Raw genomic sequence first — 15,786 nt, 5'->3', positions numbered from 1 at the left:
GCGAGGTGCGGCAGCAAAGAAACGAGCCAACCTCGGTCTCCGCTGTCCCTCCCACACCAGGTTGGTGCATGCCTGTTTGTGTATCTGTGTATGTCGCCAAGATAATGTTTGCACATGCGCCTTCTCTTGCCAGACGGAGGAATGGGGGTGCACGGCGCGGAGTGTGGAACAGGAGGAGAGAAGAAGGACGTCCATTAAGCTCCCTCCGTCATGCTAGTCTGCTGAATTCTCGTTCAGTATGTACTGCCTGCTCATGTGCCCACCTCCAACTCGTCACTTGAGTCGTTGGCTGCTTTTCTAAATATAATCCACCAAGACACCCGATCACGGTAGTAGCGAGGTGGGAGGGGGGTGTGCACAAAGGGTAGGGACGCAACCAGTGGGAGCGTATGAGTCGCACTTAGTGGGAATTCCACGGTTTGCAGCCCGAATGGGGTTCAACGGCTCACCCACGCCTCTCTGCGCCGGGTAGACACACGCTCAATCTCATGCATAATTATTTATTGAATGCTAAAAACACATCTGGAAAGACACGGTTGTCTAAAACGGGTTGGTGTCAGAATACAAGATGATAGATAGATAGATACTTTATTAATCCCAAGGGGAAATTCACAACTCACAAACAAACTCACAACAGTAAGTGAATGAAAAGATGGAACTCTGGAGAGAGCAAAATACAACACAATAGTGAACCCGCAGCATAACAAACGCCGCATAATTATTTATTGATGGTTGAACACTTCTGGAAAGACACAGTTGTCTAAAAAGGGAGGGTTTGAGGATACAACAGAAAGTGAATGAAAAGATGGAACTCTGGAGAGAGCAACATATAATTGTCCGTGAGTGAAGAAGATGCATGTTTGTCGCGGATGCGAATTGATGTATGTAGCGTGTAAAACAGTTTGCTGTGGTGCACGCAGTCGTGCGTCGTAACTGAAAACTCGGTTTTTAAAGACTGCTTACTTCATTGTGTTTTAACCTCAGTTGTAAAGGATTGTTTTAAGGATCCCATGGGATACCCCTCGCAAACTGTTTTACACGCTGCATATGGTGACTCACCTTCGCGAGAAACATGCCTCTATGAACAGTCAAGGTGGCTCGGAGGTACATGAGGCCTTTACGACAGACGAATATACAGTGGGATGCAAAAGTTTGGGTAACCTTGTTAATAGTCATTATTTTCCTGTATAAATCGTTGGTTGTTACGATAAAAAATGTCAGTTAATTATATCATATAGGAGACACACACATTGATATTTGAGAAGTGAAATGAAGTTTATTGGATTTACAGAAAGTGTGCAATAATTGTTCAAACAAAATCAGGCAGGTGCATAAATTTGGGCGAACTGTTTTACACGCTACATACAGCAATTCGCATCCGCAATGAATTGGAAAATCATAGATATCTGATGTACTGCAGCATGGTGCTTTCTGATGTTATCTATTAAGCCATTGGAAGTTTTGTTATGTGTAGTAAAATAATGCTCATGCCAATGGCTTTTAGCTTAATGATAAATCTTTCTTTGAGGATCATTGATTTTAAACATTTCAATAATTTGACAAAGTGGAGATCCTCTTCCCATCTTTCCTCCTCAAAAACTGTGCCTTTTGTGGATACTGCTTTTTTATCAGATCATGATTGCAATCACCCATTCACATCACCTTACCAGACAAAACATGAAATAATCTTGGGTTCATACTGTTTGCAATGAAAAAAGTCAAAGTAAATTTAAAAGTCACTAAGTTTTTGTATTTTCCATACTATCCCAGTTTTTTCTGATTTAGGGTTGTATAAAAATAGATGTGTGTGTGTGTGTATATATATATATATATATATATATACACACACACAGTGGAACTTCGGTTTGCTAGTAACTTGGTTTACGAGTGTTTTGCAAGACAAGCTAAATTTTTTAATAAATTTTGACTTGATGAACGAGCGATGTCTTGCAATACGAGTAGTATGGATACACTTTGTCTGCTGAGCATCATGTGATCACAACTGAGCAGATTGTTCTTCTCTCTAGCGCGAGCATCTCTCTCTCTCTCTCTCTCTCTTTCTCCTCTTGAGGGCAATCATCTCCTATTCTCCGTCTGAGTCTGCGTGCCTTACTCATATAGTCAACAGCTGTATGAGCGTATACTGTTTACTACAGCATTGTGACTGTGTTTGTGTGTGTGTGTGCGCGCACACGTTTGTGCTGTGAAGTGCTAGTCCCTGTCTTACGCCCCAAAACACGAAGCTGAGTCTCAGTACTTTAACAACACCAGCTTTATTCAGCTTGAAACAGCAACAGCGCGGTTATTTATTGTAGCGGGATCTTTATAATGTTCCTTGTATCACCCATCGACGGCAGGCGCTTACAGCATGTCTGCAATCTTTTTTGATACGCTTATACGGCGAACTGCTACATTGCTGGGAAACTACGATTGCTTTGGGACACTCTTCCAGTGTCGTTCCGTTGGGTGGAATCCCACAAGAGTTTAGAAACTCACTCACACCAGCCATGATTCTTTTTAAAGGTAAAGTGCAGGTTAATTTGTTTTATGTATTTTTACTTTATATTTTATATTAATCATTTTTATATGAATAGTTTGGGGTTGTGGAACGAATCATCTGAGTTTTCATTATTTCTTATGGGGGAAATTCACTTTAATATGCTAGTGCTTTGGACTGCGAGCACATTTCCGGAACGAATTGTGCTTGCAAAACGAGGTTCCACTATGTGTGTGTGTGTGTATATATATACAGTATATATATATATATATATATATATATATATATATATAGAGAGATATATATATATATATATATATATATATTTTATATATATATATATATATATATATATATATATATATATATATAATAAAAAGAAATCCTGAAATGCAAAAGCAAGGCGACGATACGTGATTTTCTCAGAAGTTCTCGAAAGACATTTAAAAAACGTGCGAGACAACAGACACTTGCCACCGAGCATCTCACGGGGACCGTAAACATGAGACTTGGTGCCAAAAGACTGTCCCAGGGCCGTCTCACGAGGACATGGAACATGAGATTCTTGTAAGACACGCCCTACTTACAAAAGATACCATATAAGAGCACACCCATCAAAAAATAGTCAGTCGTGTAAAAGCACGTAATGCACACACATGCTCTCAACACATATAAAGCATATAAGAACAATATGGAGATAGACACCCAAAGGCGTTGGAGAGACAAAAAGACAGATAAGAGATTATGAAACCAGTAAAATTCTAAAGTATTGCACCGTCCCAGCCAGGTTGCGGCCTTTTTGGTTTTAAGTAACCTTTGGTCCGATTGACGGATGGCGGAGTACAGCACGGAAGACTGATAGCGGGGTATTGATTGATGTGGTAAGGGAGGGGCGAGACAGGGGGATGAAGGATTGGAGAGGGTGCTAGAAAGTTGTGTTTGGGGTTACAAAGTCAGCGAATGTTCAAGTAAAACTTTTGTGACACTTTATCATGTCAGTGGCTACAGTATCAAAGAAAAGATAGAAAAGATTGCATTACCGCAAAACAAAAGGTGATTAACCATCAGAACCAGGTGTAATTGAAAAAAGAGCAGGACAAATCGAGGTCAGAAATAAAAGGCAAAGAGTAGAGTCTTTTTGCATTTGCATCATTCTTGTGCAAAAAACATGGATTTACACAATAATAGACCATACGCTATGAGAATCTGTGGTCCCGCAACATTTAAAGCAACGACAAGTTGAATTTCAAAGAATACACAATTCGATCAGGTGTATATTTATGATCACGGAGAAGCGATGCAAATTTTAACAGGCAAAAAGAAAGGTATATATTCCGCGATTAACATTACACACCAAAAGAGATCGTGATATGCCATTCGTATTAAAATGTTTACAGTTTACTGTGAGAATAGCTTTTGCTATGACAATCAATACATCACAGGGACAAACATTAGAACATTGTCACAATGTGTCTCCAAAAAATATTGTTTTTAATGATGCTCTAAAGCATATATATATATATATATATATATATATATATATATATATATATATATATATATATATATATATATATATATATACATACATGCACACACTAGGGGGCCCACTCCTGCGTTTGGTTATTAGGATATACAATTTTTTTTTTTTTTTTGGAATTATTTCAATTTCATTATTTGCACTTTTACTTTAAAGCATATATATAGTATGTATATATATTTATGTATATGTGTGTGTGTGCATATATACTGTATATATCTGTATATATATGTATATGTGTGTGTGTGTGTGTGTGTGTGTGTATGTATATATATATATATATATATATATATACTGTATATATATATATATATATATATATATATATATATACTGTATATATATATATATATATACACTGTATATATACACAGGTAAAATTCCTTTACAACGAAATTTTCAGTACAACGAATTATTTTATGGTTCCGACAGTTTCCCCATTTGACACGAGTCTATAGAAATCTCGTTACTAAGAAATACATTCAGCAGATACTTTCATTACAACCAAGTGCCCAAAAGACCTTGAAATGGCTGAATGAATCATCCACAGAGCAGCTAGTTCTGTGGCCGCAGCTCAGTTGTGCACAACGATCCCCGAACAGAAACATTGTAATTTTTTTTCTTTCTTCAAACTTTCCTCGTACTGGTTTTTTTTTTTTTTTGCCTTTTTTTCCTGCAGTTTTCAGTGATACCTTTTGCTTAGTGCTCGTCAACATTTGAAAAACATCCATTTGAATTCAACTCATTGTCACCCTCCTATAGAAATGACAGACACGAAAAAACAATAACGGTTCATATTAGAAAAATAACTACATTTTACAGCTCTCGATTACGGCAAAAAGAAAACACATTGTCAGTGAATTCAGAATTTCGCCATCGACGCTGTCAACTTCCTTGAAAGACCAAGCAAAAAAAGAAGAAAAATCTCGGGTTGCAAACATATGTGAATTGCTGCATTTGAAGATATCGAAAAAGCAGTTTTTATGTGGTTCAGTGATGCTTGTTCAAGAAACGTTCCTATTAATGCGGCACTCATTCAAGAAAATGTGAGGTTTGTAAACTCTCTTGGGACCTCCCCCAACTAGACAGCACGCCGAAGAGCGTCCCGAAGTCCAATCTACTCATCTGTGAAACACTGTTTATCTGTTGCCAGGTCTGCGTCTCTCCAGCAAAGCAAACAGAATAGATCTCAATGGGTGCTGCATGGTACATTGTTAAATGCAGGCAACAGGATTACTTGATCACGTTTCTGGCCACGACCCTGCCTGACTGCTGTGTCTGTGTATAGCAGAGTGGCAGATCACACTACAATAAATAAGTGTGCCATTCCTGTTTCAAGCTGAATAAAGCTGGTTTTGCTAAAGTACTGAGACTCAGCCTCGTGTTTTGGGGTGCAAGACAGGGATTAATAGCGCAACCCCGATCTTTTATGATTTGCTTCTGTGTCGCTTCACAGCAGCGCTATGAGCCTGTTTTTGCCCTGCCCCGGCAACAAACAAACAATCTTCCACCGATGCTGCAGTTGCTCTTCTGGGCGCGCAGTGCATCGTTCCCGTTGGGTCTGGAGTGAGGGGGTCGGTCTCAAAAGAGTTCAGAAACCTCACAATATGAAGAAGAAAAGGATGATTCAGCTCCTGATTGATAACTGTGTTGTCCACAACATGCTTCCGCATTTAGATAATGTTCGCATTGAATTCCTCCCACCTAATTGCACATTGGATCTGGGCATCATTCGCACCCTGAAAGTGTATTATCGCAAGGAAATGCTGAGAAAAATTCTCATCATCATAACTTGTAAGCAGGAGGAGATTAAAATTAACGCGAAAGAAGCTATTCAAATGATTGCAAATGCCTGGGCGCAAGTTAAAGAAAGCACTATAGTAACAAATACAGAGTCTCATTACAACTAAATTTTCGTTACAACAAAATATTTTTTAGGTCCCTGGGAGTTCGTTGTAATGACCTGTATATATATATACCTGTATATATATATATATATATATATATATATATATATATATATATAATTTTTTAGAACACCTCTTTTTAAAACTAAACAAACATTAAACTATGACAACCACAGTTACTGTTAACTGTTCCTAATATACAGAGAGTAAAAGTAAAGGTAAACTTGTAAGCATAAAAAGAATAAATGAAGTCACAAATAAATGAAGTCACAGTGAAGATTACAGTCAATATAATGGTCATGAGTTCCACATGGGTCATGTATAAGTGTGCCTATGTGTGGTTGATGTGAATGTTCAGTTCAATCAGTGGTGGTTCCTGTTATTGGAAGGGGCAGTGATCGGCTGTGCATTTAATAGACTGATTTCTTTGGGGTAAAAGCTGTTCTTCAGCCTGGTAGTGCAGGCATGCAGGACTATGAAGCACCTGCCAGAAGGCAGAGGAATAAAAATGCAATGGCCGGGCGGGTTGGATCTTTACAAATGTTATTTTCTTTTCTGTTGCAGCAGGCAGTGAAGATATCTTCCATTGTTGGAAGCTGAGCGCTAATAATTCTCTGGGCCGTTTTAATGATATGCTGGAGGGTCTTCCTGTTCTCAGAGGTGTAACCAGAGAATCACTCTGTAATGCAGTACGTGATGACAGACTCTATGGTGCACCTGTAGAAGTTACCCAGCACCTGTTGTGGGAGTTGTGCTTTCTTTCAGGCTCCATGACAGGTCTTGGCAGATGTGGATTCCGAAGAATTTGAAACGCTGGACTGTCTCCACCCTCTCGCATTTAATGCTTATGGGATGGTGACCACTGTAGTTCAGTCTCCTGAAGTCCAGAATCAGTTCCTTTGTTTTCTTGGAATTGATTGCAAGGCTGTTTTTCTGCCTCCAAAACTTCAGATTTTCTACCACTTCTCTATATGCTGTTTCATCATTATTGGAGATCAGACCTATCACTGTTGTGTCATCTGCAAACTTTGTTATTATGTTAATATCATGGGTATGTTTGCAGTCATTTGTGAAGAAGAGAGTAAATAAAAGGGCTCAGTACAAATCCCTGCGGTACCTCCGTGTTCAGTATTACTAATGAAGAGAAGTGCTTACCCATGCACACAGTTTGTGGTCTGTTAAGTGAGAAAATCTAAAATCCAGTTACATAGGTGTGAGTTGAGACCCACGTTGTTTAGTTTGACAGCCATTTTGTTAGCGGGGTTGTGTTAAAGGCAGAGCTGTGGTCGATGAACAGCATCCACACATGTCCCTCTGCTCCAGATGTGATAAGGAAATTTGAAGGGCAACTGAGACAGTGTACTCAATTGACCTCTTTGCCCTGTAAGTGAACTGGTATTGGTCCAAAGAGGCGGGGATGCTGCTCTTAATGTGTCTGAGGACAAGTCATTTAAAGCACTTCATAACAAAAGGTGTCAGGGCCATATGGCAATAATCACTCAGGGACCTCAGAAATAGGGAAAATTAAGATCCAACCTGTGAACACTGCAATCAAGTTCCAACCACACTGGGTCACATATTTTGGGCCTGCTCCAAATTAACATCATTCTGGACCATAATGTTTAAATGCCTATCATACAGCCTTGGTGTCACAATCCCTCCTAATCCACTAACGGCCATGTTTGGTGTTCTCCCAGATGGACTTAAATTGGAGAAGGGCAAACAAACTGTAATTGCCTTTACTACACTATTGGCAGGTAGACTTATCTTGCTCAACTAGAAGAATTCTAACTCTCCTCTTTTAAGTCAGTGTGTAACTGATGTTATATACTATTTGAAATTTGAAAAAAATCTAATTCTCACTTACAGGATCTATGCAGATCTTTTTCAAAACCTGACAGGATCTAATCAATAACATTTTAGAATAAGCTTTTAAAGCACTGAGGAGGCAGATTCTTTCCCCTTTTCTTTTTCTTCTCCATTTATCATTATTCACTTATTAATTCATCTATCTACTTATTTTTACTAGCTTTAAGTTTTACTCTGCCGGCCATGCTCTCTTTCTCAGGGGTGGGGGGTTGATTTGTTTTTCGATCCTATTTTTGTAAAAATTGATCTATTTGTATTGACTGTTGTGTAATTTCAATAAAATTAAAAAAAAAAAAAAGAAATAGGGAAAATTGTAGAAGACTTGAGGCAAGTGGGGGCAGTGGCCTGTTCTAAAGAGATATTAAACAAGCTGGTGAACACTGCTTTCACCTTTCTTTCATAATCCTTCAGGACTCACCCAGAAACCCCATCAGGGCCAGCTTCTTATTATGGTCAATGTGGCTGATAGAGCCCGTCTCACCTCATGTGCATAATGGGTCCTCTATCTGGGTTAGTTTGGTGATAAGCTGGTTGCTGTTCTTGTCAAACCATACAAAGAGGTGATGGGGGTCATCAGGAAGAAATGAGTTTCCAATGTTGGTTGAGGAGGTGTTACCCTTGTAGTCTGTGATGGACCTAATTCCCTGCCACATGCGTCTGGAGTCAGAGCTGTTAAAATGCTCCTCTATTTTTGCTTTGTAGCAGGGTTTCGCTGCCTTAATGCCTTTCCTCAAATTGGACCTAGCTGATTTGTAGGTTTCTGGTCATACGGAAAGCATTGTCACATGTCTTCAATAGGTCTTGGACATTCCTTTTCATCCTGAGTTTCCTATTAGGGAAAATATGGATCCTCTTAGTAATAGTGACATTATCCATACAGAAGTTAATCTATACTAATAAAAGGCAAAGCCCTCACTGTCTGACTCACTAACTCACTCATCACTAATTCTCCAACTTCCCGTGTAGGTAGAAGGCAGAAATTTGGCAGGCTCATTCCTTACAGCTTACTTACAAAAGGTAAGCAGGTTTCATTTCAAAATTCTACGTGTAATGGTCATAACTGACCCCTACTTACATACATATATACGGCCATAGCCTGCATCTCGGTCGCTGTGTCGCTGCGTCCCCCATCACCATGCCTCCCACATAGTTGGCTGCCTGCCTATATTGCGTCCCCCATACCCACGCCTCCCACGTAATTGAGTGCCTGCCCATATAAGGCCGTCCGTCAGCAGCAATCCAATAGACACGCTGCCACTATGAGGCGTTTGTCATGCCTAAGACGAATACGATATTTGTGAGATACAAGTTTAGTGAGAAGATGCAAGGTACGAACGAGACTTTTGATCACTTTGTAACAGAGTTAAAATTGCTGGTGAAGGACTGTGCTCATGCAAATGAAGATGAGATGGTCAAGGATAGAATAGTGTTTGGCACAAACTCAGCAAAAGTGCGAGAGAAACTCTTAAGTGCCGGGTCTGAGCTAACATTAAATAAAGCTGTGGACATCGCAAGATAGCACAAGCACAGCTGAGAACCTTCGATGCATGTACCTTGTGCGGCTCACGTGAACTGGCTGTGATCGCTGTACGCAGAACAGACAACAAGCAAGAGCTCCAAAGAGCGCTGAACAAAAAAACACATTACACAATTGAGAAGGCAGCAAAAGAATATGAAGCAAGTGATGCATATAAGCATATTCATAAGTGTAGCTACTCTGGAAACAAAGCACACGGTGGAAAAAGTCAATGTCCAGCTAAAGGAAGACAGTGTAAAAAATGTGGTAAATTGAACCACTTCGCTAAAGTTTGCAGGACTGGGAAAGGTAAACCCGTGCATGCAGTGTGTGATGTCTCAGATAAAGAGGAAGACGAGCTGTTTATTGATGCAGTAAGAAAGGAACAAGCCTTTGTAGACATATCAATAGGAAAGCAAGGTGTAAAGCTTAAGTTTAAATTAAGTTCATAGACACGCTGCTGCTAAATACTCGCAGGCAAATCCACAACTTAATACCGGGAATGCCTGTTAAACATCTTAGATTCACGAGTACCGATCTGGGTAGTGAACACTTCAATGAATGAAATCTGTTATCTTTAAAACGGTTGACAAACACGGAATGTAACTTGAACACAACACATCCTCCAAATACGAACCTGATTGAAAGAAATAATGATAATCAAATCCTTGATGACAGCAACACTCATAACAGTCACAAAACAATTACATTGACAATCATGTTACGTTATTTTTAAATTGTTTCCTTTTCTTATTCATAACTTCTTTAACACACTACTTCTCATTTTGCTAGTGTAGGATAAAACAGAGGAGACATAAGTAGTTAAGTCCATGTGACTGCCCTTTGTAGCTGTCTGTTTGAACAGCTCCCAGTTGGTATCATCAAAGCAGTCTTATAATTCAGTTATGGCTCCTTCAGGCCAGATTCTGACTGTTTGCTTTGTCCTGGCGATAAGGGGTTTGTCAAGAGTCAAGAACAAAGAAATGTGTTCACAACGGCTGAGGTGGGGGGGAGGGTGATGCTGAATAAGCATTCACTATTTTGCAGTATATGTTGTGAACTGGACGCTGTATAGCGCCCGACCCAGCACAGATTGACACGAGGGCACGTGTATAAACACACAAGACTTTTATTTTTCCATACCTGGAGGTCACGTCTTCCCCGTAATCCCTCCAGCCAGAACACAGTCCCAAAAGTACTCATGGTAACAAAACACAACCCTTCTTCTGGCATCACCACTCCGCTCAGGCAACCACCTCCTTTTCCTCCCGATTCTGGCCCTGAGTGGTGGTTGCTGGTCCTTTTTATAGACCACCCAGAAGTGCTTCAGGTGCTTCACCTGTTCCTGATTGCACTTCTGGGTGGGGCTGTAGAATTGTCCAGGTTGACTCCGGGATACATGCAGCACCCCCTGGCGGCCACCCCAGACCCCAACAGGGCTGTGAAGATCCCCATCTTGCATGGAGCCTTGCGAGAAACTGTGGCACCATCGTCTGCCAGGGAGGCTGCCACCTAGCGTTCCGGACGAGGTACTGAGGAGCCTATGGATGCTCCCCCGGAACATATGTGGAAGGGGCATGCTGGCCAGCCATAGAACCCGGCCGCCACAATGTGATCCAGCGTATTATTCCCTCTTGTTGGGAAATCAACAAACTGATCAAATTTGGGGAGCACAGTTTTAAGGTTGGTATGATTAAAATCTCCCACTATGACAAACACGCCATCTGGATGAATATTTTGCAGACTGTGTTTAGCATCGTGCAGTTTAGTCAATGCTAGCTTGACTAGGAGGAATATAAACTGCAGTAAGAAACACAACTGTAAATTCTCTCAGCAGATAAAAAGGTCTTCACTTAAGCATTATGAATTCTAAGTCTGGAGAGCAATATTGTTTTAAAAATGGCAGTGGAGGTACACCAAGCATTATTTTACATGCCAGTGTATCTAGCACGGGGCGTTAGCTCCCTTGTTGGAATGAGTTCTTTTGTAATTGCAGCGTGTTACATAACCGAAATCTATATAGATATAATATTAAAAAGCGATAACCCTCCCTTAGTGATACGTCAGTAAGAAATAATGTAGCTTTCCTTAATGACGGCTTAATGCTGCATAACAGACGAAGGAAGCCAATGGCAAGAACCCAGCCATTTTCACCGCTGCTTTGGAAGGATTTTCAGGATCAGATGAAATTATCTCCTATACATCCGTCATTTTCAAAGGTGTGCAAGGCAATTTTCCAAGGCTTTATACTCTTTTTTTTTCATGTGTAGACCCCCACTTAGGTGAATAATACAATTCCAAACAAGGCAAAGAGGATACAATGTCATGCTGACTATAACAGATGAAAAATAATGCACGTTTCCCCAGCTGTTTTTAATCTGTCTTGTGCTTTACTTAGCAGTTCTAAATGATGAGCCCTTGTGCTAAATGTGAGTAGAAAGAAAAGTAGATTTATAAAATATATTTGCACAGAGGACATTGGCATATTAAACTTATGTTCTGTTTACAACCAGTAATGGCACACTACACAATAAGGTGAAGTTAATACACTTAACCTGAGCATTCATAATTTTCATACTCTTTCTCTATACGTTTAGCATTCGTTTGCTCAGAGGTGGTTGAGCTTGCTGCTTCCTGAGCCGCTCTTCTTTTCTCCACCCTCTTTCGATGACATCTTTTCGCGTTAAAACTAATTAAGTCAGTGTTTGTGTTGTAATTACTTAGTACGTTTTGCTTAATTTTTCACTTAAGTTGGCACTTAAGTCTTCAATCTGCCTCAAGAATGATTTAAGATATGAAGAGGTAGGTCTTTAATTTTCTTTGATTAAACTGTAGAAGTCTGTGGCGTAGATTAAACTGTTTCACTTTAATAAGTCATTTTAGTAAGTACACCTCATTGAAGGTTACTTTCCTGTGTAGGATTTGTTATCTGTACTCCATACAAGAAGATAAAATTTGAGTTTCAGAGATCAGTAGCAGCTGCGATAAATTGATATTGGTGTATCCCTACTAGCCATAAATAATCATATTTCAAACAGCATTGTCTGACTCTTATGTTGGTGTGGTTTTGGGTATTCATAACATTTATCAAAGAAATAATGTAGTAGGCTACAGGAAAATGACCATGTCTAAAGTACTTCCTTATATACTTGTCTGGAACAGTATCACATACAAAACGGAGCAAATTATATTGTTCTTGCTCTCTAAATTTTATCGTCTGGCTGCAGCAAAATATACTGTAATGCTTCTAGCTCTGACATTTATCTGCCACCAGACTGTCAATCATAAGTCATTTATAAAACTTCTAAGTATTTGAGTGCTTGAGATCTGAGACTGCCTTTCTTCAGCTTGAATGTCTTTTGAATTATCTACAGCAGGAAAGTATATATGCAAAAGAATTATTTTTTAAGTGTTAATATTTGAAGATTTAAGTATCAGTCTTGCCTTAATTATCAATGCATTAATAACTGCCTCATTGACTAAGCCTTCTCAACTACTACTACCAAGTAGAACAAAATTGTTATGTGTTGTTTTTTTTTTTGTTGCTAGTAACTAATTGCAGTATTCAAATTAAATATTTCCTGTGCAAATCTGAGACTTTTTTTGTATTCTAAAAGCTGTTCTAATGTAGTTTTGTTTTCTTATAGACACATTCAGGAAGTTGTAACACTTCAAGCACAACAGAGTCGAGAGCTGAATGAACTGTATGAGCAACTGCGTCAGCTGAAGGAACATAAGTACACACCGGTTCATCAGTGCTCCAATCAAAGCTTGTCACCTAGGCGACAAAGGTCAAGCAAGGGAAAACTGCGGAGCAGACCACAATCCTTCACTCAGACGGACAATGGCTTTATCAGCAATGGTAAGTAGTAGGAAATAACACATTTTTTATTCAAGTAAAAAAAGTACATGTAACAACACAAAGTTTAGTCAGAGGCACTCGCATAAACATATCAGTAAAGTCATTGGGCTTCAAAAAAAGGAAAAAAATCCATAAATTAAACAAACACAACCTCCTTCCACTGCCCAAAGCAGAGAGAAGCATATGACAAAAGAGCCAGAAAGGTGGCCTCTCGTATGTGTTAGACAGTGTCCTGGCAAACCTGTATCATTTATGAATTCTGACACATTTTATAAAATGCTTGATCTGAGAGTTTTAAGATAACATACAATTAAGACAAATTTAAAATAACATACACACTACTGGTCAAAAGTTTTAGAACACCTCAGATTTTTCAGTTTTCCAAATTCAGTCAGTTGAAATCCAATAAATGACCTAAAATGGTGAAAATGTAAGCAGTAAAGTACCAGAGGTTTAAATTTAAAGTTTAGCTTAGCAAAAAGTGGAACAAAAAGTAAATATCAAAGTATTCCTTATGGGCGTTGAGTCAGGTTTAAGAGACATTTCTGAAGCCTTCCAAGCTGTCGTATGCTTTGAGTGTTTTGGACTATTTTCATGGTTTCTAAGAAGTATAGGTGCATTTGCTGCTTCTTGGAGTAAGTGACACAGTTTCTTTTCTTTTTTTTTTTTTTTTTTTTTTTTTTACTTGATTAACTAATGTTCTTATAAAATAATGGTGATGGCAGCTTCTGCCATCCTCTCCTTTTGGAAAAGTGAAACCATTCTTTCTCTGAAATTGTCCTTTTCTAACCAAATCACATCTAACAGAATATGAGAGGAGACCAAAAAGCAGGATCAAGTGGTGGTGCATTTCCAAAGATTTTGTCTCACATGTTGAAAGATCAGGGTGAGTGCAAGGGCTGTTGAGACACAGAGGATGGTGCTTGAACATTTTTCAGTAGTGCACCTGAAAATACACTATTCAGATGCAATATAAAATTATTCTAGCCTGATTACATAAATATTGATAATATGTTTAACCTCCTGCAAGCTGCAGTACCTAGATAACTGGAATAATTAATATTCCATTGAATATTACACAACTAGTAAATGATATTAAACACAAGGTACTGTATCAGTAAGACACAATGTTCTGTATTGTGTAATTGGCATGTAAAAAAGGCATAATCTGAATTTTTATAATGTAGCCAGAGAGTTTTTTTTTTTTATTTTATAAAACTGAATAAGTGTCTTTCTATTGAAGCAAACCATGAGAATCAGACTTCTCAAACAGTAAATGTAGAAGGCCTGTGCTAGGCAAAATACAACTGACTTAACAAATATAACAGTGAGGCTGATCCTTTTTTTTTTTTCCTTCCTTCATGAGAAGCAATTATAATCGGTCCTAGCCCAGGTTTATCTCTCACATGTGATAAGTTGTCCCTTGTGGAGAATTTTGAATGATTATTTAAAATAGTTAAATAATATACAGTTCTGTTCTCTTTTCTGTGAGGCGAGATACTGATTCCTTTGTTGTGGACGCTTCTAGGGTGCAGAGAAATCTCTTGTATGGATTTCCTCACAAAATATTTTAATGGTTAGCAACTGTAAATACAGTAGATATTAATTCAGCATTGCTTTTCTGAGTGTGTGTGTTTTATACATTATTGTGGCACCTTCTCTCTGATAGGTAAACACATGCCACTAGCCATCAGATTAATTATCATAGGTTGGAAGTTGCCACCAACCTGCCAGCCCATAAAGAACATGTAAGCTACAAAATGTCACTCTATGAAAGTGAACATATCAAATACCTCCCATCTAAAGTAGAACATCAATTGTTCCAACCACCTACAAGTAACAAAAAACACCAGCAGGGGCCCTCCAGGATGCTTGGGGCCTAGGCAAATTCTTAGGTCACTTAAGCCACGGGCTGGCGATGAATGGATGAATGTTTGATTGCATGCTAAATGTGTACTCAATGTTCTCTCTCATCGAGTCTGTAATAAGGTATACGTTGTAAGTCCAGTTGCAGCAGGAATTATTGTAACAACCTGTGGTACAGCAGAGGAAGGACTTGCAAACAGACACATGCAGCTGTTTAGTGGTTCTTTATTGTCCCTTTAAAAAGGACCCTACTCAGCTCCCACATTTGGCCTTGGGAAAAACTGCTCTAGAAAATCACTGTCCTCTCAAGTCTTCATGTCATACCAGCCAGCTTCTTTTCTTTGCCATGTCTGACCTCTTCTGCAGTTCAGTCCACCTCCCTTTAAGCTGCTGCAGCACACATGGCTCCCATGTATTCACTGCAGAACCTCACCTTTTGGTTCTGTCATAGGTCAAGTCACCATAATATCTTGTGAAATAAAAATAAGCTTCTGTATACTGAATGTATATAAGTGATACTAAGTGACCTTTCACAGTTATTTTTGTCTAGATGTGAACAGAATAGAAATGGCAATTCATGTCTGGGCATCAACATTCAATAATGTCAATAATGGTGCTTGGTGATGACTTTAAGAGGTCAGCCCACCCACCTGTTGCCGAAGGGTGCCATGGATAAAGACGTAGGCAAAATGAAGAGCATAGCCATTCTCCTTTTACAGTGCCTAAATA

General features: G+C 39.1%; 1 protein-coding gene across 1 annotated transcript in view; it reads left to right on the top strand.

Moving 5' to 3' along the window:
- Positions 1-15,786, top strand: part of si:dkey-151g10.3 (serine/threonine-protein kinase WNK3) — a 321,517-nt gene that overhangs the window by 296,667 nt on the left and 9,064 nt on the right. The window contains exon 23 of the mRNA XM_039776345.1: positions 12,977-13,191. Coding sequence (XP_039632279.1) covers positions 12,977-13,191 — 215 coding nt within the window. The remainder of the gene's footprint in view (positions 1-12,976; positions 13,192-15,786) is intronic.

Source organism: Polypterus senegalus, chromosome 13, assembly GCF_016835505.1.
Source record: "Polypterus senegalus isolate Bchr_013 chromosome 13, ASM1683550v1, whole genome shotgun sequence".
NCBI lineage: Eukaryota > Metazoa > Chordata > Cladistia > Polypteriformes > Polypteridae > Polypterus > Polypterus senegalus.
This window is presented reverse-complemented; position numbering and strand designations above follow the sequence as displayed.